A 22,500-nucleotide genomic window follows, 5' to 3' on the forward strand; every position below is an offset into this window, starting at 1 on the left:
TAAAGAATTACGTATAAATTCGAAAAGTAGGGCTTCTAATATATGCATACGACTAATTTGTAAATACTTTTTTATGCAATGAATAAACTATTTGTTCCTAATGAATAGTTACATAGTCGATTAGAAAATCAGAAACATGCAATCAGGATAAGGTGCACCATGGAGGTGACAGTGGGGAATCTATGTATTATAATACGTGCTCGCGGGTACCCATAGATGATTTCAGGAGAGTAAAAGCCTGAAATCATAAAACCGGTTTATGAGGATCATTTTAAAGACAAACCCAATTATTCTGACTAAAAAAAAAAAATCTACCAAATGAATTCAACAACTACTTTGATTAAATGTTTCACTGAACTAGCCAATAGTTTGAGTAGAATGACTGATAAACCAATTCGTTATTATGGTATCACATAGACACATCCAGAATTTTAAACACTTATTAAATCTAATGTTAATATTCCCAAAGTACCCTCTAAAATATACAAATGAAATCTTCTAATAAGATTACTTGTGAAAGTTCATATTCGTTTAATGACTTTTATTAAAAATGACGTTTTGATTTAATAATCATTATAAGTTGAATTTATAATTTTAGATTTTCCAGGTTCAATCTGGGATTCAGAACATTTTAGTAAATGCTAAACTCTAAGTACTGGAAATAATTAGAATAAACTCTAAGGTTAATATAATAGCACCTTTTTCCAATTAGGTCTCATAAATGACCTATGAATATTCAAAACTTTCAAGCTTAAATAGCTGAATATTTCTAAACAGATACTTAGTAGCTGGCAAGATACACACAGATATCTAGCACTGTTCAATGGGATTACCCTCAAGTCAATTAATATTATTTTGGGCATCCTATATTTTAGTCAAAGATGTGACCTCTTATGTAGTTGGTGTGTCTTGATGATCAGGGTGCTGAGAAGACCTAAGTGGTCTCTCTACTCTGACTCTGTTTCCTAATACATTTCTCCACTCTCACTGGCCCCTCAGCTGGAGTGCTGCCATATCATGAGTATCTGATTCTTTGGGGTTTACTTTTCTGGGCTGGATTTTAATTGAATAAAGAACCTGTGGGAAAGTCTCAAGTTTTGGAATAAAGAAGAACAGCAAACACGATGTATTTTTAAAACACAAACATAAAGAGATAATTTCTGAAAAAGGATAGCTATGAAGGTATATTCCATTGCATTTTTGAAGGATTTTAATACGCAAGGAGTATTTATTTCATTATGTCACTGCCTTGTACACAAATCTGTGTGAACTGAGACTCAGAGGATGAGATAGGATTAAGCCAAAAGCTCTCAGTCATTCTCAGTAGGTAGGACTCAACTGACCTATGAACAACAGCATTTCTGAATAATAACCTCTATTCCAGACGCCAAATATCATCTTTAAAAATCATGCTTAGTTCCTACTCCAAGTCACTTTGCATGCTAACTTTGTCTAGGCACCATCCTCAAACCTCTGTGTGTACACAGAACCCGAAATTCCATTCAGTTCCATGTTTTACCCACTCACAACCTGTCTACTGTTTAAAGACCAACTTTTATCTACTGAAGACTTTGTTTGACCGTCCAGTTTGCACTGATCTCCCACTTGGCCCCTCCAAAGCATTTTTTTTTTGTTAATCATTCTGATGCTCAAAACTACAGAATCTTTGAATCCTAAGACTATATCAAACATAATTTTTTTAATGCTCCCATTGCATAGATTAGAAACGAAGTCACTTTCCAAGTGTTGTAAGTATAGGTAGAGCTAGGACTAGTGCACATGCTGGCCTCTGGAATGTTTCTTGGAACCTTGTTATTCCTGCTATCCCATTTTGCCTTAATCAGGTGCACTGTAACTCTTTCTAGTGGTGGCTGTACCAAGTCTTGCCAACGAGGCTATGAACTTCACAGACCAGGAGAGCTATGCACATAGCAAGTACCTAGTAAATACGTGTTGATCAAATAAATGATGTGCCAACAAGTCACTAAGAGTTTCATTTGCACTACTCCTAAAAGATAAAATTTTGGGATGCCTGGCTGGCTCAGTCCATGGAACATGCAACTCTTGATCTCAAGGTCATGAGTTCAAGCCCCACAGTGGGTGTGGAGCCCACTAAAAAAGAGAGAGAGAGAGAGAGAGAGGAAAAGGGAAAATTTCTTCCTGTAATTAAGTATTCTTGGACTCCTTTCCATCCAGAATTAGTTCACAAACAAGGTATGAGACCTGGGAAACATGTAAATAAAATTTTCCCTTAAGGTTACAGTATTAGGCTGCTAACTTACTAAAATAAAGTAAAATCAAAGCCAATAATTATTAATGCTCAATTTTTAAAATACTGATTGCTACCAATCTAATGTCTAAGAAAGAAATAAAAAGTGAGAAGAGAGGTTAAGCATCTCTGAGAACAAAACTGCTTGAAAGTTACAGGACCTATGCCTATAAATGGATGGAATCCTTTTCAATGAAAAGTAAAATTTGATCATGATTACCACTACTCATATGAAGTTTCTCATTTTTGGATCTCAGAGAGCTCCATGCTTCCATTCATTCTGTTGTGTGACAACTGAAGGGAAATCAAACACCAGGAGACCACATGTCTTTGGTGGATTGCAGGACAAATGGGAAATTAGTCTCTTCTGTGGCCATTAGCAATATCTTTCCCTTCTTGCCCCCATTACAGATATGAGGGTCCTTTAATTTCTTTTTTTTTAAAGATTTTATTTATTTCTTTGTCAGAGAGAGAGAGAGAGCACAAGCAGGGGGAGCGGCAGGCAGAGGGAGAAGCAGGCTCCCTGCTGAGGAAGGAGTCCGATGCGGGACTCGATCCCAGGATCCTGAGATCATGACCTGAGCTGAAGGCAGACACTTAACTGACTGAGCCACCCAGGCGTCCCTCATTTAATTTATTTCTGGAAAAAAAAGGTAGCTATTTCTGTAATGTTCACTTCTTTAAGGTACCTAATGTGTGAACATCACTACAGGATAAGAATTCTTTTAGGAAAAATGCTCCCCTCCACCATAGAAAAACCTCTGACAATTCAAATAAAATACAGGAATCCTTTTAAAGAAACACCCTCTCTGCTCAGTGCTCACCAGTTCTTCCCTCTGTATCCCCTTCTCCAGTGAAATTATTTTACAGTTTTTAATTATCCAGGGTGTAATTTAATATAACAAATTTTAGGTACTTAGTATTTTGATTATCTTATAAGTATAGTATAAAGTAATACTGAACAGTGTAGGTACCTCATTTATAACCTTTGGTCATGCAGCAGTGGTTAAATGGTTAATAATATAGTGGGCTTTGAGGATAAAACGTTTGGGTTTGAATCCTGGCTCCCTTACTTCCTAGCTATGTGACCTTGGGGAAGTTATTTAATGTCTCTGTACCTCCTTTTCTTTACCCATAAAGGAGAAATAAGAAAGTACCTATTTTATACAGTTGTTATGAGGATTAAAGGATTTTTTATATATGCAAACCAGTTGGCACAGTGCCTGGGTCATAAGCGATCAATAAATGTTAGACACAGTCATGATACAATGACAACCTTAAATACTTTTTTGGGAAAAGATATGGTATAAATACATGAATTAATTTTTAAACACTGTATGAGCTTAATTAGCTCTAAAAATATTTTAGCCCTTCTCCCAAATTGAGATTTTTATTACTGTATCAGAAAAGTCATAAAAGAATGATATATGTGCCCCACATATCAGATGCCAGACATTAGGGTTATTAAAGTAATCCTAATAACAGCTGCCCTTCCTTAAAAGTACATTTAAGGTAATAAAATCAAGGGAACAAAATAACACAACATAGTTCTATAATTATTGCAAAGAATTATTTACAAATAATTTCCTGAACACTAAAACACTAAGCCAAAAGCTCATGTCATATCTTGGATCATTTTTATTTTTTAATATTTGTTAAAGATTTTATTTATTTATTTGACAGAGAGCAAGAGAGCGTGAGCGTGCAAGCAGGGTGAGGAGCAGAGGGAGAGGGAGGAGCAGACTCCGTGCTGAATGTGGAGCCTGACACGGAGCTCAGTAGCCTGAGCCTGAGATCATGACCTGAGCTGAAATCAGGAGTCGAATGCATAACCGACTATGCCCCCCAGGTGCCCCAAATCTTGGATCCTTTTCAGATCAACAGAGGAAAGCAAATTTCAAAGTAGAAGGGCCATCATTGCAAAGCTCTGTACATAGAGCTCCTACACTCACTCTCCTCAGTCATCCATCCCAGGCCTCATCATTAGCTTGTTGCTAAACCATTAACATGCATGCATTGAATGGTCCCCGCCTGCATCACATGTGCTGTGCACAGGAGGGCTTATGAAGTCTGATTATATATGTTTCGCTGGAGAAACCTTAAACAGATGAACTCAAAGCTGACTAAAAAGTGGAAATTCTCAGAGATCTAGCAATATACGTACACCTGTTAGGAAGAAATTTTTTCTGCCCGAAATTCCTTTGTGCTGTGGATTAAGCCAAGTCCCCTGTGTCTGTAATAATGTAAAGAGCATCAATTCTGCTTTGACAGAAGCCAATAACATGTAACTATTATCTCTTAATGCCAATAATTAATTTAACAAAAGTTTATTGAGTACCTTCTATATATAAGGCACTGTGGGGGCATTAAATATCTATGAAAGAACTTTCGGTCTAATACGGAAGAAATATGTACTCAAATAACTACAAGATGGCCCATCGTAAGTGTACTAAGAGAAGGAGCAATTAAGTGAGATGGGAGGAATTAACAGCTGGGAGAGATTATCTGCCTCTAAGAAGAATCTCAAAGCATCTATACTCTTAGTGGAATTCTTTTAAGATAACAAAGTAAGAGAAAGCTCAGATGGACAAAAGAGAGAAATCCTTGACTATTCTGGTGATAACTCTTTCTGGGTTTGAAGATGGTTGGGATATTCATCATGCCATTCTTCCCCCCACTGATTTGAAATTTATGCACTGCTTCCTTCAGTGATGACTTGAGGTGTCTTACAGATTAAACTGCGTCCTTAATAATAAGTAAAGTAGAAGCTACTTCAAACAAACAAAATCAGTTTTCCAGGAATAAAACAGATGATAGACATTTGAAACATCAAAGACTTAGCTTTATTTTTTATTTTTAGCTTAAGGACATAAAGAAAGAAAAAACTAGTAGAGTCACTGATTTTTATTGTCTTCCTCATGAGATCTTGAATAAAGGACAATAAAGAGACTTACGTTTAACATATCTTAAGGACGGCGTCTACGAAGTCCAGATTGGATGGTTTTGCCAGCCATTTATTTACTTACTGGGCACCTAACACAAGCCAGGCATCTGTATTAGTACAGACTAAGGAGGACAAACCTTTGGCACAGACGGATGCAGACAGAAGGTAAACGTTAGCAGTTCTTAACCTGATAAATATGTTGTATTTCTTTAAGTGGATTTGGAAGGAAGTTTATCTTTGATTTTAAAGCAAATGATCCACTTGGTAAATAGCGGATATGCTTTCCAACCAGAATCTAGAAATTCATCGTGAATGGTTTAAAAGCTCTTCTTTCCACAAAATAGAAGATTTATAATTCAGCTACTCTGTTTAGTCCACTACATCCTATTTACTACAGAAAAGCAGGGACTTACATTTCTTGCTTAAAGAAGGCATACCCACCTCCTAATTTAAGATAATTTACACTTGGGAGAATTCGAATGCTATTTGGAATTTCTTTAGATAATTGGAGGGAAAGTATTTAGTGCTGGAGAGACAGAAAGTCTGTTATTATTCCCTGACAGAGAGGTACAAAGCCAATAAATGAAACGGAAGTACTCCTAGAAGGATAAAAGTTACTTCTTGTTAGAAGTGAAAAGAAATCAGTTCAATAGACATGATGTGCAAACCACTGGGCTAGGGGCTGATATGGACAAGGGTTTTCATAGAGTTTCCAGTGCTGCAGAGGAAGTACAATGTATACACAAGTAACTTTGATAACAGACAGGATGTGATCGACAAAGTGTTAAGAAAGAGGGGAGGTAAACCCTGGCAATGCAATCAGTGAGTGCTTTATGAAGGAGGGAGGTGTCATTTCAGGTAGGCTTTGAAATATGTGAAAATGTTCATAATGCAGAGACAAGGCAAAGAGCCTTCTGAGTGGAAATGGGGAAAATGGATAATCTTAAATGTGTTGTGGGAACCCTGAAAGTGTGCAGAGGCCATGGAGAAAGGAGGGTTGGTAATAAAGAAATATGTTAAAAAGCAGAACAAGGTCAGATGGTGAAGGGCCCTTGAGTTGCATTTTATGGAGTTTAAAATTTATTCTCTGCCAGCTGAAGGGCTATTGATGGTTTCTGAGCCTGGCAGTGAAAAGATAGAAGAGTTTTTGGAGGATTAACTTACAAAGCCTAGACTGAGGGTAGGACACTGGACATAGGATTACCAGTTAGGAGGTCACTAAAACAGTGTAATAAGGTAATGATGGTCAGGGCTAAGGTGGAGGGATTAGAAACAGTGGAGAGAAGTGAAGAATTTAGGCTATAGGTCATGGAGTAAAAAGGCTTTGCATCCATTGCTCCTAAATTTATACATACGTGAAATAGTTCCCTCATAAGCTCTACCGTGGAGCTAGAAGGGTCTAAATCTATGTGAAAAATTCTAAAAATTAAAAGAGATGATGACTGTTCATAACTCATATGCAATTTTGATAAATCTTTATATTTGTTGTTTTAATTGCTCAAGGAAGAGGAGAAGTTGATCCCACAAAGCTTGGATGTTAGAAAGTGGAAGACAGGAAGATATTGTAAATAAAACTCTATTGTCCTCTTTGTGATTAAGATGCCAATAGCAGCAACGACCACAAAAACTCACATAGGCTGTTGACACTTGGTATCAAGAAATTTGATTTATTTTTAATCTTTAGTCTGTGTTCTTATGTCATTTTACAGGCTTCATCAAAATAAAAAGCTTCTGCACAGCAAAGGAGACAATCAATAAAACTAAAAGTCAACCCATGGAATGGGAGAAGATACTTGAAAATGACATATTTGATAAAGGATTAGTATCCAAAATGTATAAAGAACTTGTAAGACTTAACACCCCAAAAATGAATAATCCAAATAAAAAATGAGCAGAAGACATGAACAGACATTTCTCTAAAGAAGACATCCAGATGGCCAACAGACACACAAAAAGATGCTCAATATCACTCATTATCAAAAAAATACAAATCACAACTACAATGAGTTATCACCTCACACCTGTCAGAATGGCTAAAATCAACAATACAAGAAGTAACAGGTGTTGGTGAGGATGCAGAGAAAGGGGAACCCTCTTACACTGTTGGTGGAAATGCAAACTGGGGTTGCCACTCTGGAAAACAATATGGAGGTTCCTCAAAAAGTTAAAAATAGAACTATCCTATGACCCAGCAATTGCACTATTAGATATTTACCCAAAGAATACAAAAATACTAATTTGAAGGGATACACGCACCCCAATGTTTATAGCAGCATTATCTACATTAGCCAAATTATGGAAACAGCCCAAGTGTCCACAGACTGATGAATGGATACAGAAGAAGTGGTATGTATGTACAATGGAATATTACTCGGCCATAAGAAAGAATAAAATCTTGCCATTTGCAATGACATGGATGAAGCTAGAGAGTATTACACTAAGTGAAGTAAGTCAGTCAGAGAAAGACCAATACCGTATGATTTCACACTCATATGTAGAATTTAAGAAACAAAACAAATGAGCAAAGGGGAAAAAAGAGAGAGAAATGCAAACCAAGAAACAGACTCATAACTATGGAGGACAAACTGATGGTTACCAGAGGGGAGGTGGGTGGGGAGATGGGTTAAGTAAGTGATGGGGATTAAGGAGGGCACTTGTTGCGATGAGCACCAGATGTTGTATGGAAGAGGTGATCACTAAATTGTACACCTGAAACTAATCTTACACCGTATGTTAACTAACTGGAATTTAAACAAAAACTTAAAAAAAAAAAAGAAAAATGTATTTTAAAACGGAATATTGAAGGAAAAGGGCATAAAGTATGGCTACTTTCTCAAGTCCAAAAAATCTAGTATTTCCAGAGATTAGTAACAACAACAAAAAAGGAGGTAAGCCTTTTTCTAAAAGTAGATAACATATACCCGTGAGGGTTTTGCTAAGAATCTCCAAATAATTGGTGAATTTTTGAAATGTCCCTACCCTACCATTAGCTTGGAGACTAGTGAATTGTAAGATAGGGCTCCCAGTCCCTGTCCAGTCTCTTCCTGCAGGGATACCCCTCTAGGCAGGCAGAGGAGTTATTACCTGTTCTCTGAATGAGACCCATGACTTATACCTCAGTCACCTTTGCTCGTAATCCTCAAATCCTTTGCACTTATCCTCTCTTTCCTCATCTCTGCTTAATATTAGGTTGAAAAATCTGATTACTATTTTTGCAAGCAAAACCTGCCGAATAGCAATAATTTCATGAAGTTCACCCTAAAAATCTACTTCCTGTTAAGCCTAACCCAAAGCTACAACCCCCACAAAGCCTTTTCTCAGTCTCCGTGTGCCTACACATAAGGCTTTGAATTTACAATTTGGTTGTAGGGCTCTTCCTTCCTTTACTTGGTCTCTCATACTACCTATGTGCATATCCACCCCTCTATTCGAATTTTACCTCTTTGTGGATGCAGACCATCTGCCAGGTTTTTAGCACATAATAGTTGCTCATTAAATGTTTGTTCAACTTAAATGAATGAAACTCATCTCTGTTCTATGCAACCAGCCAAGCCTCTAGCAGAAGGAAATGCAAAGTAGCAACTGATTTTTATACTCTAATCTTCCAGCTTGACAGCCTATCCTCAGTAGTGGTACACCCCGAAAACACAAACAGAGGACTAACTACATTAACAGACTGATTCGGTGCCTAAAGAAATGTGTTGCTTCTTCAGTTGTGAAATTTGTTAGTACCCAAGGCACCAATGAAAGGCAGAAGAAATGTCAATGTTTGCCTACACCCTAAAGCAAAGAGTCAAATTATAATGGGGAAGTTTATCTTTTTAGATTGTGGTCACACAGTATATTCCCTAAAGGAATGTAAATTGTCTTCATTTGCTCCTTCCTCAAGATTAAGTAAAAGGTCTGATAAACTGTTTCTGGGTTTCGTTTTGTTCTTAGAATAAGGAAGTACTGTGAATAAAGTTCTCTTAAACTGAGACATTCAAAACGTATTTAAGTAAATAGATGTTAGGCTGTAGAATCGAGTGTCCTTATTTAGCTATTATCAGATGTGACAATTAAAATATTTACAGTGTCATTATTTATGAGAAAAACTCAGTGACATAATGTCAACTTGATTGAGGCTTTCAGAAATACAATATTTACTAACACCATGAAGCTAATGATAAAATCTTTAATCTTAAAGTCTTAAATGTTATGGTAGATATCAACAAATGCTGTGAAAAAAATTTGCAATTAACGGATCATATCTTCAATACAGGCAATTTCAGGAAACGTAAAGTTAATTTTATCAAACATTTACAAGTCAAAACTAAATATAAGAGTAGATTAAAATTGTTTTTGTGTTTTACTCATTATAAGAGATTCCCTTGTATCTTTTCTTTAGGTAATCCTAGTTATTTCAGAAAAACTTTAATACATTTCATACAGTGTACCTACCGAAAAGAGTAATAAACTTTTTTTTACAAAGAGATATAATATACCTTTTAAAAATCTTATAAGAATATTTTTAACCTCTCCCCCTGCCCTAGCACACCAGAAGGATAAAACATGCTTCCATCAGTGACTATGGGTCTTTACTACAAAAAAATGTTACTCCCAGGATAATAGTAAAAAACCTATTCTCAGAAATAGTGTTAGGGCCCTAATGCTTCAATTTCACTATGGAAATTGATTTTATTTGACCCAATATAGCAATCTTTACCCAGTGAAATGAACTTATATTTGCAGTTACTTTGAGAAACATACTGAATATATTGAAATATGTATAGTCCTTAACCATGCTTTACTTCTACTTGATTTAGTTTGGATATCTTTAACTTATATGGGATGCACTGACTAAGTCCAACAGAAAATATTTATAGTCATACAAATTCTTTATCTCTTACTTATCATTATGTCCTAATTGTTGATTCATGACATTGAGAAATACCCGTGTACACTGATTATTGCTATAGACTAATGCTGTCCATTGATCTGCACAGGATTTGACTGTTTCACAAAACAACATCAAAATTTTTCTAATTAAAAGGAAATACCTGTATAAGATGGGATTTTCTTTTAACTATCTACCAAGTCTAGTTAGTTCTTGGCACAGAACTGTTGCATTAATAATGATAACCACTAGTAGGTAAGCATTATAAAAAAATCAAAGTATAAGATTAGCGCTTTAACTATTCATTTTATATGTGCTTTAATAAAATTTGATTCAATTAGTTTGTATTTGCTAATGGCACAGCCCTCATGCTTACTACATAAATATCCTTGTTTTGCAGATATAAAATGAATTCCAAAACAGAAGCACAAATCCTTTATTAAGATGGAAAGTTGTAGTTTCATGAGACTCAATTTTTGGTTTTGTTATTTTTGAGTAGCTAACTTACTATTAACTAATATCTTAGTAGAGACAATCACATCAAACAAGTAATTTTTAAAAAGTTGGGTTTTTTTCCCCAAAGAAGAAGTTTTACAGGAAAACTGGCAAAATAATCGATGTTCATTTAGAAAGCATATGAAAAATGGAGATTAGGGAAATTCAATTTTACTCATTTCCTTCTAGTACATACACAAGGAAATGATATAATTATATTTGGAATTTAAGGGTAGACTTATAAAAATTACAAGTTTAGTTATCTCCATTTGTATAAAGTCATGTTGAAATGAGAAACAATTCATGTTTCTTAAACATTAGTAACTCTTAAACATTTGTAATATTTTGTGTGGGAAGTATTTTAGTTTAATATATCAAAGAAATAAGCTAATAAATAACACTAAAGTTTTAAAAGGAAAAGTCTGTTTTTAAAAACATTTTCTTAGTACTTCTTAAAATGAGAGATGATCTTAGGCTAATGTGAGTAATTAAATCACGAAGTTACACTGTCGTTAAGAAATTGTTTACTTAATTTTACTTAAGATCTTATTCATTTGAAATGATAATGCTGACTTCTTCCAGTAAAATATAGATATTATATTCTAAATTAAGCACATATTAGAGAAATATTTAATTCTCTTATTTACAAAAGTCAGTAAGAAGTCCATATAATTAAAACAACTAGATATGATAAATTCACTATTAATTAAGGAATTATAAAACAGATCTTTATTAGTATGTCTCAATTTTTTTCCAGTTTATTATTTTTCGAGATTCTCTCTTTTGTAAACTAAAATAACATTTATCACAAAAATTTACCGTTGACTGAATTATCTTTATTTTGATTTGAATGGATCTACACATAGCTGTCATTAGAACAGTACTCAGAACTACTACTCCAGTATTACCCCATTTCAATGGATAAAAATTCTGCTTATCTCTTGATGAAAAGAAAAATATTCCTCCTCCCAGAAATGTGTATCCCTTAAGAGGGGGATAGAAAAATTGGAGTGAAGTGAACAAATGATTCCTCATTCCATATATACCTTGTATTGTTTCTTTTATTCAGAATATAATTAGAAAATGCCCTACTCAATTCCCTATACCTTTTTGCCTCAGCTAAAGATAAACAGACAAATAAATTTTAATTTTTCATCTTAAGGTCAGAATACAACTTTAATCCTAATATATTTAATAAATCTTATATCTCCCTTAATCTGTCACCTAAAAAACCACAGCCATTTAGTGTTTGACTGCAAAGGAATATTATTTCCAGATGATTATAATAAAAGTTTTTCTTCTAAGATACATTGCCAGTCTTAAGGATGCAGTTTATAATTCTATCCCACATCCCAATAGGTCTGACCCTGAGATGGAGTTCCAAAGTTCCATTTAAAGTCAATAGAAGTTCTAAGAAATATAACAAAAAGGTGGATTAAGGTTAATAAAACATAATTTTATAAATTGCATGCATATATATGTATATCAAAATTTCTCTAAGATTTCTTGCCCTTACCTTCAGTAGTATATTGAAATTTATTCAAATTTATGCAACATTGTTTAAAGAAACTGGATTTTACATGATTTGAAGGCTCACTCCCAAATGATTTCAGATAGTTTTGCTGCAGTGCTCTTGAAAAAACATAACAACAAAATTCATTATGACTTATCATTCTCCTTGATTGATAACAGTAATAGATGTGACCCAAACAGCTATAATAAAATGAAAATACAGATGTAATTACTTTGATCCTTGATGAGCACAAATAGATTTTGCCCAATCTCAGAATCACACTAGTTGCCTGTTGAGATACAATTGGTACTATTCCATTTTGTGTTTCATAAATGGAAACTTTCAACAAACATCTGGCTATGGAGCTAAGGACCTTTACATTTCTAATCTGCTGGCCAGTGAAATAAAAAAAAGTCTAAATTATATCTTGACACTCAGCCACTAAGTCAGCTTTGGGGCTGCTCCAGAACTCCTTTAAATCATTCATCCAAGACTTGTGTTTTTGCCTTGTTTCTTGGACTAAGTTTCAGTCAAAACTGTCAGGATGTTATGAGGGTTGAGGGTATAAAAAACGTATGTCCCTGTTCGGCTCCAATTCCCTCTTTGATAACTTGGGTTCTGGGTCCTTGAAGACCTTGCCCTCAAAGTCCTATAACTGGGTCCTCTGGCTGTGGCTAGCTCTTCCTGATGTGGCTCACCCGTTTTTCTGGACTGCTGTCTATTTCCCTTTGCCAAATGGCCTGATGGGATACTGCCCATCCGCTGCTAGCTCTTGCTGGAGCTACCTCCCGGATATTTTTACAGAGATGGCTCTCCACCGGGATTACATGTATGGTTCATGCCATTAGGTCTGTCAAATCTGGGAGACCAGTTGCTCTGCTGAAACTATTCCTTTGCTCAAATTAAACTGGGGACTGACTCAATGTTCAGTTTTCTCCTGAACTTATGCTAAATTATGCTCTGTTAGTTCTAAACATGAGATTGAAATAGGGAGTAAAACCAATATTTACCTCTTATTCTAAATCTAATATGTTTTGTCCTTTTTTTGACCCGCTAATTAGCAAAAGGATCTTAGATTTAATGTTGCGAATGTAAATTTTTCTATAGTAAGGTAACGTGTGACCAATGAATACTTTTGCTCCTGACTTTTAACTGTTTTGATGATGCTACTCCATTTTTAGTCTTCAGAGATTAAGATAATGTTGAACAAACTAAAGAACGTTAGTTTCCACTAGCTATATTAAACTATTTGGTCATTTGTTGCTTATACAAATTCTTGAATTCTATCCTAATGATGAAAACTGCATATGGAAGGTAGAAACCCTGAGATAATGTTTTAAACTGTATTTTTTTGGTGCCAAACTATTCAAGTATATTGTGGTATTTATGTTAATGATCGATTTTAAATTCTGCCAAAGTAGTTAAAATACATATAATTTTAACATATATTAAAATATAATTTTTTACCATGGAAAGCAACTTCACATTAAGTAATATTCTGAAATGATAGTTGACTTTACACGATAAACACCTTTAGTCATAAAATGCCTATAGTCACCAAATATACATCTACTTCCCAAGCCCGAGGTCAAAAGCTGAAGTTAAAATACCATATGGGTATGTAAAAAATTTCCTTTTTCCCTGGCAGTAGAAGTAGGAAGAAATTAATACTGAATAGCAATATTCATTTTTTAGCAATTCAGTCAATGACATTTTGACCCTTAGAGAAAGGAAATTTCTAAGGCTCAACTAGTGTTAGTGCAAATGAAGATGTACCTTCTAACAAAGTATCTTCTTTAGATATGAAACAGAAGCAGTAAGCTACAATGCTGTCAGCTAAAAGTTTTCTGACACACTTTGCCTAAATGGTGGGGATTCATACCATGGATGTCAGATAGCATCTGTAGAGTTCTATAAAAATCCTTCAAAACCCTATAGGAACCCATAAATTTCCACAATTGGCACGGTAGGGATACAACACCTTTTAGCTGAAGGCACTGTACCTCTGGGAGGATCTTTTTATTAAGAGGAACTAGAATGAGTTGTAAGTGCCACATATGGGGACCGGAATAATGTTAAAAAGAACAGCATCCACTGAGCCACACTTGTAGCCCTCGAAAAAAAAAAAAAAAGATGAGATGATAAAGAGCTGGCATAATCATACATTCTGTACAATCACTTTGGAAAGAGATCTCAAAGCTAACTAGCAAAGTTAATGAAAAGTTCAGAGATTAAATAAAAATGGAATTAAATCAGAATGAAAATTATGAGACCCAGAAATGTTAGGACCAAAAAAAAAAAAAAAAAAAAAAAACCCAAAAAACTAAAGGTGACTGAAAAGTTGTAAATTAGAAAATCAGCAAAAGCATATGTAAAGCAAGGCGAAAAAAAAGCTTTTATGTTTAGAGCTTCATAATGCCTCTTAATGATCCAAAATATCATTAAAAATAGTGTGGGCTTAACAGGCATGAAAACAATGAGAGGGAGCATTCTACTTGCTCAAGTTGTCAGTCACTTTCAACTGCTTTCCTCTGAAATACAGAGCCACTCCAATTTTAAATGCTTTTGTCCACAGAGAGATCTAAGGTCTGTAGGGATTTTATATAAAATAACACCAACTAAAGGGGTAGGGTCTGCAAGTTCTACACGTGCCTACGAAGAGCAATTTAAATTTTAAGGTAGCCAAAGAGAATAGAAGGAAGAAAGGCAATAGTATATATTTGAATATCTTCATTATACTTCATAACAATTCACAATTGATATTAGATTTTCAATATTGTTTTACAAAATGGGAGCCTGGAGGTCCCTTTTAGCTGTCTTTGGTTGCAAAATATTCTTGCCAGGACAGGCTAAAGTTTAGCATTGGAATGATACAACAACTGAGGTTCTTGAGAAGCATGTTGTAGAGGACTGGGACATGCGAGGTATAGAAAGTTCTGGGGCACATAGAATATGTGTTCAACATCTCAATCAAAAAGATTAATGGGATCCCCATTGCAGTCCTGAAATAATACTACACTACTCCTTTTATATGATGCCTCAGCTTTTGATTTCCTTACTCTAAAGTTTTGGCTTCTAAGGACAAAACAAATTTATTTTCCAGTCTTATATGAACCATATTAACATTCTGGTTCTATATAGAAGATTATTAACTCTCAAACTTCAAATATTTGCTTTAATAAGAGGGAGAAAATATAATAATCACCTGCAACTAATATAGAATATTAGCAAGTAGAAATTTGAAATGACATAGGGGCTAAGAGGATTCAGGAATGACATGTAAGAAATGATCTGAAAACTCAACAGTAGGAGACTCTAATAATCAGAAAGGGGAATGACATGACAATAGAGGGCTTTGTGCCTAAAGCCCTCAATACAAAACCGGTTCAGGAAGAGCATTGATTTTGATCTCTAGAAACAAAATTTGAAAATATAAAAATAGGGATCTCATTTAACATTTTTCAAGAGAAGAAAGGCAAATCTGAGCCAACTTACTGAGAGCGAGGAGAAACAACTGATTAGTAAAAAAAAGAAACAACCAAGTTGAACTAAATATGGTAGGTATATCACTAAACTTCTCTTTTTGCTTCAGGTTTGCAAGGAGACAGGAAATGGATTGATTCTACCAGTATGAGTTCACCTTCCAGCTCTGCTCTAAATGTTTTCTTGTCTTTTCAGTCAAGTTTAACACACTGGAGAAGAGATCAAGTTCAAATTATTTCCACTTGAACACAGCATCAATCCTCTGTAAGTAGTCTTTTTAAGAGGCAAATATTGATATAAAATAGGAATCTAAATTAATTTTATCCATATTCTATAGAACTCTCAGAAGTCAATAAACAGGGAATATTGGCATTGAGGTGCATAAGGGAAGAGTATCCTAAAATTGTAATGATACACAACTCAGATTCTTTTTTTTTTTTTCTTTTTAGAATGAGCTAGAGAAAGGAAGAGGTGGGGAAGGGCAGATGGAGAGAGAGGACCTTGAGTGGCTCCACAGCCAGCACAGAGCCTGATACTAGGCTCTATCTCTCACAACCCTGAGATCATCACCTGAGCCAAAATCAAGACGCGGATTTTTTTTTTTTTTTAAGATTTTATTCATTTATTTGACAGAGAGAGAAAGAGAGAGACAGCAAGAGCAGGAACACAAGCAGGGGCAGAGGGAGAGGGAGAAGCAGGCTTCCCGTAGAGCAGGGAGCCCAATGTGGGGCTCGATCCCAGGACCCTGGGATCATGACCTGAGCCGAAGGCAGATGCTTGATGACTGGGCCACCCAGGCGCCCCCCAAGAGGTGGATTCTTAACTGACTGAGCCACTGGTGCCCCACAGCTCAGACTCTTTAAGGGAAGTTTTCTTTACATTGTTCAGACCATGATGGCTCTAGAACTCTTTTGACAGCAGTAGAAAATAAAGATTTTAAGAATCTATTTGATTGAAAAGACTCAAAACAAGTGTAAAAAGCTTAGTATATAGAATCTACATTGTCCCACCTGGCTTTAACCTTTCCTAATTTTGCTAAAATCCCCTTAAACATTCAATTTGATTAATAATGCATTAATTTCAGTAAATTTTTTTCTTTTTAATTCACCTTCAACAAGATAAATAAAATTTAACAAGGTCTGGGAAGATAATCACAAATGAGGTGAAGGGGCTTGCTACTTACTATTCAGATAAATTTGAACAGTTATAAAATACATATAAGCTAAATAATTAAAATTAAAAAATAAAACTTCACAAGTGTACTCTACCAATATTTAGAAAGATCAATTAGCTCCCACATAAAGATGAACATCATATTTAGTTATCTCTTCTTCCTAAAAATCCCTTGTTCTCCCTTCTTCCTCAGGGTTCTAAGAGAATCCTGGATTTTCCTCTTGTAGGGATTACTTCATGGAGTCACACCATTTCAAATAAATTCATCTCCCACAGTCATTATCTCACATCATATGGTTACTGACTACTTACTTTGTATGGTACTATAATACGTCTAAAACAGAGTTTCTTTAGCTGGGGACGTCTACAAAGTGAGCATGCAGTAGGTGTGAGTGCGCACGTGCTCAGACACAGGCTGTGTTAGTTGCAGACAATGTACAGGGAGTAAGCTCTCCGGAGTGTGGAACAAAGTGTGGGTCCTGACAGCACAGTTTCTGGGGAGAGCTTCCTGGGAAAATAGGACCAAGCTCTTAAGGAAAAGTAGGATTTAGGTGAGAGAAAGAGGATGAAAAGATGGAAAAGGAAAAGGCAGAAAGGCAAGTAGTGAAGGCAAAATGAATGCACTAGTTTGGCAAAAGCCTTCATTCAGGGCATTCTAAGAGTAAAACTTGGAATGAAGAGAAAGTGTTAAATACGGAGCATCAAATTGCAGAATGTGGATGATAATTTGACATCTCCTGTTCTCCAAAAATAATTTGTAAGAAGCATTAACCCATAGCTATTCCACTCTTCTAAAGGTTCAAAACATCTCTACCAATCCCAGGAATACATCTATATTCTACGATGTTACCATTTGGATTTGGATTTTACCATTTTGGAATTGAGTAAAAAGACTAAACAAAGTTCCGTTTCCTGAATCTAAGGATACTTAATGTTCTTGGATTCAACAAGTAAAATGGTGAACATACCATCTTCCGTCTTGAGCCTGTCCTCTTGTGACTTCTATTTCTCTTTGTGAGCTTCCAAAGTTGCTATGATTTTGCCTAATTTTCCTCTTTGTCCCCAGCATTCAGTGGGTTGTCTTGTCTGGTCTTTTTTTCCATAGAACTTCTTGAATTGACTCCTTGCTCTCCATGCCCAGTCTTGTACTTATGTCAGGTACTACCTACCACAAGAATCAATCTTCTGCTCTCAGTTTCTCTCTATCTCTCTTCTGCTCTGTAGTCTCTCCCAACTCCTGAATATCATACCATTTGTGAGTTTCATTCAGCCCACTTCCAGATTACTCTTCCTAAAGCATAGCTCTGACAGTGTGAAACTCAAGCTCATAACATCACCAGGCTTCATACCAACAGAGACAAACACTGCAGCTTGATATTTAAGACACTCACCAGTCTATTTCCACCACTTCATATATTCTAAAGTCTATTTTTTTATATTCTAAGTTCCTATCAAACCTAATACTCAGTGTTTTCTAGGTATATATCATGAGCTCCTGTTCTGGGTTGGTATTATTCATTGTTGTGATTGTTAATTATCTGTAAACTCGGATAACATCTTTTTTTTTTTTTCCTCAAAAATCTCTTATTCTGCTGACTCTGAGTAACCTGCTCCCAACCATAAATTTCTGTCTTGTTTTGTTTCCTTCTGTGGATTGGCTTACTTCATGAATTATAAGGGGGTGAAAGGAAAAGCAAAGGGATGGCCAAGGAAACTAACTACACATTTATGGAATGCCTTAAGAAAGGCATTAAGATGTGAAATATCTTAGTATTGTTTTTAGTTTCATTTAGAGTAACAATGAGGTATGACAAGATGTAATATAACTGTGTACACAGCACTGTGAGGGACATGGGGAGGAATTATTATCTTCCAGGCACTCATTTCATCTGAAATAATCTTATGAGGTAGGGGCGCCTGGGTGGCTCAGTCATTAAATGCCTGCCTTTGGCTCAGGTCATGATCCCGGGGTCCTGGGATAGAGCCCCGCATCGGGCTCCCTGCTCAGCCGGGAAGCCTGCTTCTCCCTCTCCCACTCCCCCTGCTGTGTTCCCTCTCTTGCTGTCTCTCTCTCTGTCAAATAAATGAGTAAAATCTTAAATCTTTTTTTTTTTTTAAGAAAGGATCTTATGAGGTAGATATTATTATTACTTACCTCATTTTCAATTGAGAAAACTGAGGAAAGAAATGAATCCTAGTCAGCTACTAAGTGCTAACTCTGGGATTGGAACCCCTACCATCTGTCACTAGAGCCCACATACCGGAAGCAGTAGGCCTTTCTGCCTCTCCTTCACTCTTCCGTGAGTGTAACTACTCCCTTCCAAAACAACAAGGACCACGGCTTCATTTCAGGGCACATACGCATGCAGTTTATTTTATTTTATTTTTTTTAAGATTTTATTTATTTATTTGAAGAGAGAGAGAGAGCACATGAGAGGGGGGAGGGTCAGAGGGAGAAGCAGACTCCCTGCTGAGCAGGGAGCCCGATGCGGGACTCGATCCCGGGACTCCAGGATCATGACCTGAGCCGAAGGCAGTCGCTTAACCAACTGAGCCACCCAGGCGCCCATACGCATGCAGTTTAAATGTTCTCTAACAATTATTTCACTTCTGTTTAATTTTCAAAGTACTTTGAAGTACATTTAATTATATGCAGCCCAATTTTGATTGAGAGAATCAGATAATATTTTTCCTTTGCCTCATAATGTACATAAAATGCTTAACATTCTTTAAGTACAAGCATATTAACACTCTATAAAGATGAAGACACAGAATACTGAAATGACATTCCATCAGTAATATTTGATGTCTACTATACAAAAAGTTAATGACAGCAGAAACAGATTCAAAGAATGAATGACAATTCAATATTTTGCAAGATAATTAAAATTTTGATTATAATTTGTATAACTTAGGAAAAGACCCGATTTGGTCTTCCTCTAATTTTTTCCCCTTGGCTTATTGGAAATCTACTTCCAATAAGCCAAGGGAAGCTTCCCTTATATCTCTCTATGGAAAATACACATAAATATTTTTCACATGCACTAATTCATAAGTGCAGAAAACATACGATAGGTTGACTACGAACATTTTAGCTTTATAAACCCATCAGGCATTAAATCTATAATTTTTATATATTATTTTACACATCCTATCTTTTCACTGACGTATTTCACATTTAACTGAACTAAATTAATAATAAAATGAAGAATCTAAAATAGCAATTGCCAAATGAAAAAGTACAACTAACCTGGCAATGCCATCATTTAGCCCCATTATTATCTCAGGTTGTAAAATATAATGTTTAACAAATGATTTGACTGAATCATTAATTTTTTATTTTAATATTCTTATCACTGGACACTTCACACTTAAGAAAACACTTCGTTCCATACCCTCTCTGTATGGTACACAACCATCACTTTCCACTGCATACTAAACAGGGAGTTACACCAGCAGCTCAAACACTTTCATTATGAATGTCTTTCATTTTTCTGAAATAGGTCTTTTTTAAAAGGGGGAAAACAGGATCTGACTCTTGTTTGCTCTTTAAAGTTTTATTATTTTAGCATTTTACACAGAGAGCGAGCACCAGCATACTCAGGAGAACTGCTAAAAGTAAAAGGCCTCAAGCTACCCACTGCCTGGCTGATAGGATAAAGCAGAGGTATAAAAACTTTTGTCTGATTGCTCACTTTCCTTGTTTTAGAGTATTGCTACTCTCAAGAGCATATATTCATGTTCTTTCTACTTCCAGTTTTATTACTTCTTTTGTATTATTTAATACATCTAAAGACACTTCCAAAAGACAAATTTTTCCATTTTGAAAAAGTAATGGTTTGGAACCTGATAAAACACATTAATGTTGACGGTGTGTTTTTTGCAAAGGTGACAGAGTAAAAGTGCTATAAAGCAATTAAGTGCATGATCTTAAAGACATTAATATGTCAAATAGAATAAGATGTTTAAAAAGTCAACAAAAATAATATCCTAGGAAAGGTCAGATGGAAATAGGCACATATAAAGACCACATTTCTCATTCAGGTCTTTGACTAGATCTTTAATGCAGAGATGGGGAAGAAAATATAAAAATGAGAGAAGGTACTATTCTTACCTCAATAACTTGAAATTAGAAGTATATGATGTTTAACTCCAGGAAGTATGGACATAAAGTGTCGACTCATCCTAACAACTGGATGGCTGGTATATATGCTTCATTATTCAGATTATAATTTTTTTCCCCTGCATTCTAAGTTCTACCAGGGTCAATACTTTTTAGTAAACAAGAAACTGATATGCTTGGCCTATGGAACAAGGCCAGGCATTTTTTAAAGTGTCATACACATTTCTGAAATCCACAATACATCAATTTTTAATACATCTACTCTCTCAGCTCCATTAAAAAGATGGTAGGGGAAAGATTTTAGAGTAATTAATGATATAGTTAGCTGCTAAATATTAATAGGAATCGTAGTCTTGCATAAAATATAACATATAAACCTTGCCAATACAGACGCACCAGTAATTAAAGTTGAATATGTAATTACACTGATTTATAAGACAGGCAAAAAGTTACACTTTACTAGCTTCTATGTAAACTGTGGGTAACAGTTAAACTTTGCATTTTACGGTTTATAAAAACGGGCAATCTCTTGACTACAGTTCATAAATGGTTTAGAGACCTGTAATAGTAGTAAAAATTACGACAACTTATTCCATCATGAATATTTTTATTGCACCATACAAACCAAACTGTGATAATGACCCCTAAGATGTAGACTCATCTTAGACACTGCTCTACCCCCAAGAGAATGTCAGTAGTACTAAGAATTTGTAGAAACCTGCTGGTACAGTAATTATGGGACACTGGAGAGAATCTACAAGATGCATTAAAACTGACTTTGATACACTTTCTCATATCATGAACATGGGGCAATTTAACTCCACTTAAAATTGTATTTTGGACTTATATACCACTAGAAACTTCAGAAGAATACCAAATGTTAGAAGCATATGCGTACGGGCCCTTCCCGTCGCTGGGCCTGCTAACCCACTTACATGTGCGGCTGCGGCGAGCAGCCTGGACTACTGTTCCCGTTGCTGTCGATGTGGTCCAGGGAGCCATTGAGGTCTTCGTGGACAGCCTGCAGCAGGCCACTGGACGCGTTATTGATCAGTCCCGGGTTACTAAGCAAAGGTAAACTGCTCTCTGCCAAGGCAGCCTAGTGAAATGAAGAAGGTGTAAAACAACTTCGGAAATGCCCTTTAAAATATTTCTTTAGAGACAGATCTTCTTTTGAGTGGGTTCGGATCACAGTGTGGATGTTTTAGAAGCATTTAAAGAAAATGTACGGGGCGGACGAAGTTTCCGAACGGGCAGCTTGCGGCAGAGACATCAAGAAAATTAAGTGTGATGCAAAAGCGTAAACACAAGCTCACCCGGCAAACTTTTTCACTCGTGTTTCAGCCTTTCACATAAGGAACTGCTGTATTCTCCCACGGAGTGAAAAACCCCAACACAGAAGCAGTCGCTCTGCTTTTTAAAAATGACCAGGACTTAGCTCAAAATAAAGAAGTCCTGACATTTGCCTCCTCTGCATAAAAATTATATATTATAATTAAACTTTAAAGTTTTTGCCACAAGCACCATGTTCCCCAACACTATGATGTGAAATCATTTATGACAGCCTGGATAAATATTAATGCATAGCCACATGCATTTGCAAAAGCTTCTATCAATCTAGCAT

General features: G+C 35.7%; 1 protein-coding gene across 1 annotated transcript in view; it reads right to left on the reverse strand.

Annotated features, from left to right (window-relative positions):
* Positions 1 to 22,500, reverse strand: part of FOXP2 (forkhead box P2) — a 541,506-nt gene that overhangs the window by 4,771 nt on the left and 514,235 nt on the right. The window contains exon 19 of the mRNA XM_032401732.1: positions 21,812 to 21,975. Coding sequence (XP_032257623.1) covers positions 21,812 to 21,975 — 164 coding nt within the window. The remainder of the gene's footprint in view (positions 1 to 21,811; positions 21,976 to 22,500) is intronic.

Source organism: Phoca vitulina, unplaced genomic scaffold, assembly GCF_004348235.1.
Source record: "Phoca vitulina isolate PV1807 unplaced genomic scaffold, GSC_HSeal_1.0 scaffold4, whole genome shotgun sequence".
Lineage (NCBI taxonomy): Eukaryota > Metazoa > Chordata > Mammalia > Carnivora > Phocidae > Phoca > Phoca vitulina.